Source organism: Miscanthus floridulus, unplaced genomic scaffold (genome assembly GCF_019320115.1).
Source record: "Miscanthus floridulus cultivar M001 unplaced genomic scaffold, ASM1932011v1 fs_815_1_2, whole genome shotgun sequence".
NCBI lineage: Eukaryota > Viridiplantae > Streptophyta > Magnoliopsida > Poales > Poaceae > Miscanthus > Miscanthus floridulus.
Window position 1 is genome coordinate 66,560 of NW_027097308.1, and position 7,148 is coordinate 73,707.

The following is a 7,148-nucleotide window of genomic DNA, read 5'->3' on the forward strand; positions in this document are numbered from 1 at the left end:
TGAGAGAATCACTTTGGCAAGCTTGAGCACTAGATTTCTTCATCAAGCCGGTTGGATTTTTGTCTATTACTCTTGGGTTCTTGGAACCCTAGCTAGCTAGGCATCACCCAAGAGCTTCCATCTTGTGGTAGATCCTTGGGAAGTTTGTATTACCCTTGATTTGTAAGTGAAAAGCTCAAGTAACCTTTGTGGTTGCTTTGAGAGAGGCAAGGAGGTGGAAGAGACTCTGACCTTGGTGGTTACCTCAACAACAAGGATGTAGGAGCTCCTTTGTGGGGTTGATGAACCTCAAGATAAATCCTTGTGTCCCACGTGCTTGTTATTGTTGTGATTTATTCTATCATATTTGTTCTTGTTGGTTTGTCTTCCTCTCCAACTCTTCTCTTAGGGTTTGGACTCGATCAAAGGAGTGGTGACCTTCTGGCGTCAAAGGAGCAACCCCAACACTTCACCTTACCACTAGGGAGTGGGGTTGTAAGATATCTTTCACTCAAAGTTTATTTTAGCACTTGTAGTGAATTTCACGTAGGTGCCAGAACTCCCGGTTGTTTGTGTCGAAACTTCTGGCTACCGAAAGTTCTGACCCAAATAGTCAGAACTTTTGACAGTCACTAATATTTGACTTTGAGTTTATGTAGAAATTTTTAGATACTCCTATTCATCCCCCTCTAGGTATTGTTTAGATCCTTTCAATGGTTAGTTAGATAGCACTTGCAACACAAACACTAGATACCTTATGAGATCAACATTATAATCCAGGCTCTAGTACCACTTGTAAAACATGCAAGGCACATCTAACTATCATCCTATGCATGCTAGTTTTCATTTCATCGATTATTTTCTATAATCTAGCATACACCACATAAGCATGGATATGGAATTTTAAAAACTTGTGTCATGCAAGCAAACATATATAATGCACATTCAAATGTAACTTATAAGTTTATGAGCTTGCTCCCCCTACTTGTGTGCTTCAATTTTAATTTGATCCCCTTACAATGTTATTTCATTTGTTTGCTCCCTTTATCTTACTATCTTACTTTCTTTGTGAATTTCTTTACTATCTTACTATTTTTGTGAATTTCTCTCCCCCTTTGTCAACAATTAGCACAAAAGGTGAACTCAAATTTTAGATAGGTTGGGGTCAAACCATGTGAAGTGAGGATCATTTTCCCAATTTGGTTCAATCTAGATCATTTGCAAAAGGTATTTAACTTGGTTTGATCCAAGGGCAAGCTTCTTCACACCTCCAAATAAGGATTATCATGCACCATGTTGAGTTAAACACTTATAGCTCATTTTCTAGATTAAACACTAGGTTCACAAGCCCACAAACATGTCATATGATACTATTAGATCATTTCAAGCATACAAGCAATAGTGGTACCATACAAGCATCAAATTCATTTGATTTTCATGAATGAGCCTAAGACATGTGAGGAATGACTAGATGCACTAAACAAGTCCTTAGCAATGGATGAATGACATGTCAATCAACTTTACCTTGCTTTGCTCGAAGGAGTGGCATGTCATATATGGGGGTGCATCAACACATATTAGAGAAGTCAAGTATGTTTAATTCATTCCTTAGCTGCAAAACTTCTTCTCATCAAGTGGCTTGGTGAATATGTCGGCAAGTTGATCTTCGGTGCCCGCACTTTCAATGCAAATGTTCCCTTTTTGTTGATGATCTCTTATGAAATGATGGCGGACATCAATGTGCTTTGTTTTTGCATGTTGAACCGGTTGTTGGTGAGCTTGATTGCACTCTCATTGTCACATAGCAATGGCACTTGTTTGAACTTTATTCCAAAGTCACTCAAAGTAACCTTTATCCAAAGTAATTGTGCACAACAACTATCGACCAAAATATACTCCGCTTCGGCGGTTGAAAGTGCTACACTATTTTGCTTCTTTGGTCAGCAAGACACAAGTGATCTTTTCAATAGTTGATATGTGCCCGATGTGCTCTTTCTCTCAACTTTGCATCCTGTATAATCAGAGTCTGAATTTCGAATCAACTCAAATCTTTCTCTATTGTGATACCACAATCCAACATTTTATGTATGCTTCAAGTACCTCAATATTCTCTTAGTTGCCTTCAAATGACTCTCTCTAAGTGAGGCTTGAAATCTAGCACACATGTATACACTAAACATCACATCTGGCCTTGATGCAATCACATAGAGTAGGCTTCCAATTATAGATCAATACATCTTTTGATCCACCATATTGCCACTAGCATTACTATCCAAGTTTCTATTTGTCCCCATAGGTGTACTAATAGCTTTAGCATCATCCATTCCAAATTTCTTGAGCATGTCTTTGATGTACTTGCCTTGACTCACAAATATGCCATTCTCATTTGTTTGATTTAAAGACCAAGGAAGTAACTAAGCTCTCCAATCATGGACATCTCAAACTCATTAGCAATCATCTTTCCAATCTCTTCACAAAAATCATGATTGCTTGATCCCAATATAATGTCATCAACATAGGTTTGCAACACAAATAAGTCATTGCCTATCTTCTTGGTGAAGAGAGTGATGTCAACCTTACCCATCTTGAACCCTTTAGAGAGTAAAAAAATCTCTCAATCTCTCATACCATGCTCTAGGTGCTTGCTTCAAACCATACAAAGCTTTTCTTAGCTTGTAAATATGGTTGGGCTTCTTCTCATCTTCAAAACTAGGAGGTTGCTCAACATAGACTAACTCATTGATATATCCATTTAAGAAAGCACTTTTCATATCCATTTGATATAGCTTGATGTTATGGGCACAAACATAGGCTAACAAGATTCTAATTGCTTCTAATCTTACAACCGGGGCATATGTTTCTCCAAAGTCAAGACCTTCAACTTGAGTGTAACCTTGAGCCACCAATCTTGCTTTGTTCCTTACTACTATCCCATCTTGATCTTGCTTGTTATGAAAGACCCATCTTGTTTCAATTACATTATGATCCTTAGGCTTCTCAACTAACTCATATACTTTATTTCTTACGAAGTTGTTTAGCTCTTCATGCATAGCATTTACCCAATTGACATCCCTCAAAGCTTCTTCTATCTTCTTTGGCTCTATTTGAGACACAAATGATAAATGCTCACAAAATGAGGCCAATCTTGATCTAGTTTGTACACCTCTTTGAATATCACCAATTATAGGATCCAATGGGTGATCTCTTGCAATATTGTTTGGTTAGAGTATTTGCACTTGATTGATTGCACTTGGTTGATCATGATATGATGTACTAGCTTGTTGATCTTGAACTTGAGTACCACTTATACTAGCTTGAGTTTGATTATGAGAACCACTAGCTTACACATTTGAGGTAGGGAGCACTTGATCTTTGTCATCTTCAACTTCAATCACTTCTCTAGGCCTTATATTAGTAATATCCATCTTCTTTATTGCATTGGCCAATTGAGTGCCTCTCACATTCATCTAGATTCTTATCTTCCTCTTAGGAACCTTTTGTTTCATCAAATTCCACATCATAGACTTACTCAAGAGTACCACTAGCCAAATTCCAAACTCTATAAGCGTTGCTCGTAGTGGAGTAACCAAGCAAGAAGCTTTCATCACATTTCTATTCAAACTTGCTCAATCTTGTGCCTTTATTCAATATATAGCATTTGCAACCAAACACCCGAAAGTATGTAATATTTGGCTTTCTATCATTCAATAGCTCATAGGGTGTCTTCTCCATTATTGAGTGACAATAGAGGCAGTTGCTATAGTAGCAAGCCATGTTGATTGCTTCGGCCCAAAATGAATGACTCACATTGTACTCACTATGCATAGACCTTGCTATATCAATGAGTGTTCTATTCTTCCTTTCAACAAGGCTATTTGATTGTGGAGTGTACTTGGTCAAGAATTGATGCCTAATTCCAAACTCATCACAAAGCTCATCAACCCTTGTATTCTTGAATTCACTTCCATTGTCACTTCTCACTTTCTTGATGGTTGCTTCAAACTCATTGTGTATTCTCTTGACAAATGATTTGAATGTTGTAAGTACATTACTCTTGTCAACAAGAAAGAAGACTCATGTGTATCTAGTGAAATCATCCACAATCACAAATCTATATTTATTTCCACCAATGATAGTGTATATGGTTGGTCCAAATAAGTCCATATGCAATAACTCAAATGCCTTGCATGTGCTCATGATGCTCTTCTTAGGATGCGTGTTGCCAACTTGCTTTTCGGCTTGACATGCACTACATAGCTTATCTTTCTCAAATATGATATCTTTCAAGCCTCTAACTAGGTCATACTTAATCAATTTGTTCAATTGCTTCATTCCAACATGACCAAGCCTTCTATGTCATAACCAACCCATGCTAGACTTAGTGAACAAAAATGTTGTCAAATGAGCTTTACTAGCATTGAAATCAACTAAGTATAGATTCTCATATCTAATGCCTTTGAAGATTAAGTTAGAGCCATTTACACTTATGATCTCTATATCATCAACTCCAAATATGCACTTGAAACCAAGATCACAAAGTTGAGCTACCGACAATAGGTTGAAGTTCAAGCTCTCTACTAGTAGCACATTGGAAATGCTCAAATCATTGGATATTGTAATCTTACCAAGCCCTTTGACCTTGCCTTTGTCATTGTCACCAAATGTGATACTATCATAACCATTGCTATCATTTGTGTTGATTGAATTGAACATTCTTGAATCACTGGTCATGTGTTGTGTGCACCCACTATCAAGCACCCAATGCCTTCCTCCAGCTTTATAATTGACCTACAAAAGAAGATCAATTCCTTTTAGGTAACCAAACTTGCTTGGGTCCTTGAAGGTTAGTTACCAAGGTGTTTGGTACTCAAATAGCCTTCTTCTTTGGGCCCATAATTGGTGTACCAATGAACTTAGCCTTCATACCATTGGCACCCTTAACAAGCATGTAACAAGAATCAAAATAAATTGAGGATACATGAGCATTGTTCTTGTTCTTTTGGCAATTTTGCTCTAGGTGCCCAACTTGCTTGCATCTATTGCAAAATCGACCATTGCTCTTCACAAAGCTAGCCTTGGGAGTAGCAAAGGTTGTCTTGCCTTTCTTGAGGGTATAGCCCAATCCCTCTTTGTTAAGAGAGAACCTTTAGCTACTCAAGCACTTTAGCAAGCGGGCCTCACCGCCATAGGCCTTGCCTAGGGTGTGAGTGAGCTCATCCACCTCTCTCTTGAGAGTCTCATTCTCAACCATTAGTGAGGCATCACAAGTGAAACCATCACTAGTAGCAGAGGTAGAAGTGGTGGTGGTGGTGGATGATGAGCTACAAGAAGGGTTAGTGGGAGCAATAACAATAGGTTCATAGAAAGATTCATCAATTATGTCACATGTTATGCCCACATCACATGACACTACAACCCTTACCTTATCTTGTTCAAGAAGCAAGGAGTGAGCTTTCTCAAGCTTAGAGTGAGCCTTTCCAAGCTTCTCATGGGCTTCCATTAGCCTCTCATGAGTAGCATTGAGCTCATCAAAGGATTGCTCAAGAGCACTAAGCTTCTTTTGCAATTCTTTGCACTTCTTATTCTTTTTGTTAATTATTGAATCGGCTTGTTGTAGCATGTCTACAAGTTGTTCATTAGAGAATTCATCATCATCACTATCACTTTCATTTTCTTTTTTATTTTCACTATCATCATCACTTTCATCATATTTTACCATGTGGCCCTTAGCCATGAAGCATAATGGAGTGTCAAATAGTGAAGGCTTGTTGTTGATAGCAACACTTGCAAGAGCCTTCTTCTTGGATGCCTTCTTGTCATCATCACTTGAGTCATCATCATCTGAAGAAGCATCACTATCCTATGTCACCACATAGGAGCCACCCTTCTTTTTCTTCTTGAAGGTCATCTTCTTCTCCTTTTCTTTCTTTTCCTTCTTGTCCTTCTTCTTCTCATTTTCTTCATTGTCACTATTGTAGGGACATTCTGCTACAACATGATCGAAACTCTTGCAATTGTAGCATAGTCTCACATACTCCTTTTTCCTAGTGTGATCTCTTCTTTTTCTTGCACCATAGCCCTTCTTCTTCATCATCTTGCCAAACTTGCGCATAAACAGAGCTAGTGCTTCATCATCACTATCATCATTGGAGCATTCTTCGTCACTTGATTCTTCTTTCTTAGCCTTGCCCTTGCTCTTGTTCTTGGATGAGGTGCTAGCCTTGAATGCTACACTCTTCTTCTTCTTGTCTTCATCTTCCTTCTTCATAACCTTATCATCATCATCATTATATTGATCATCAGTCATGACATCTCCAAGTACCTCATTGGGAGATACATCCTTCAATCCACCTCTAAAGATGATAGTTCTCAATGTCTTGAATCTCTTTACCAAGCACATTAAGAACTTGTGAGAGAAGTCCCCATCCTTCACCTTCTCACCCAAACTCTTGAGATCACTGATGATGACTTGTAGCCTATAGAACATCTCCGGAATAGACTCATCATCTTTCATCTTGAAGTTTGATAGCTTGTCTTTGAGCATGTAGAGCTTGGCACTTTTTACCATTGAAGTGCCCTCATATGTTTCCTCTAATCTCACCCAAACTTCACTTGCCTTCTCAAGATCTTTAATTTGCTCAAACACCTTTGAATCAATGCTATTATATATTGTGTTGAGTGCCATGGTATTGCATTGTTTGTTGATCTTGTCATTGTCGGTGAGATTGGTAGGGTCAAGAATCACAAACTCATTCTCTGCTACATCCCACACCTTGTCATTGATTGAACCAAGGTATATCTTCATCTTTCTCTTCCAATAGTCAAAAGATATGCCATCAAAGAACGGTGGTTTACCCCCAACATGATTGAACACTATTTGAGCCATATTTTGCACCGAAGGTTGTTAAGCCATGAATCAAACGGTGACCATGGCTCCGATACCACTTGAAAGGTCCTAATTGGCTAGAGGGGGTGAATAACCTAATTTAAAAACTATAAACCACTAGACAAACTTGTTATACAACTAAAAGGCTATAAAGTTTTTTGCACTAGCTCTAACAAGTGTTGCAAGCCTCCTATCTAAACAATTCTAGTTGCTATAATCTCTAAGACAATCAATGGCTAAGTCACTAAGAGCTCTCAAAAACTAGCTACAGTAAAGAGCTCAA

General features: G+C 38.2%; 1 protein-coding gene across 1 annotated transcript; it reads right to left on the reverse strand.

Moving 5' to 3' along the window:
* Positions 1–5,839: 5,839 nt before the first annotated feature.
* On the reverse strand, positions 5,840–6,286 carry LOC136533213 (protein PXR1-like). The gene has a single exon (XM_066525782.1). It carries the CDS (start codon positions 6,284–6,286, stop codon positions 5,840–5,842), a length of 447 nt encoding a protein of 148 aa, XP_066381879.1.
* Between the last annotated feature and the right edge of the window lie 862 nt (positions 6,287–7,148).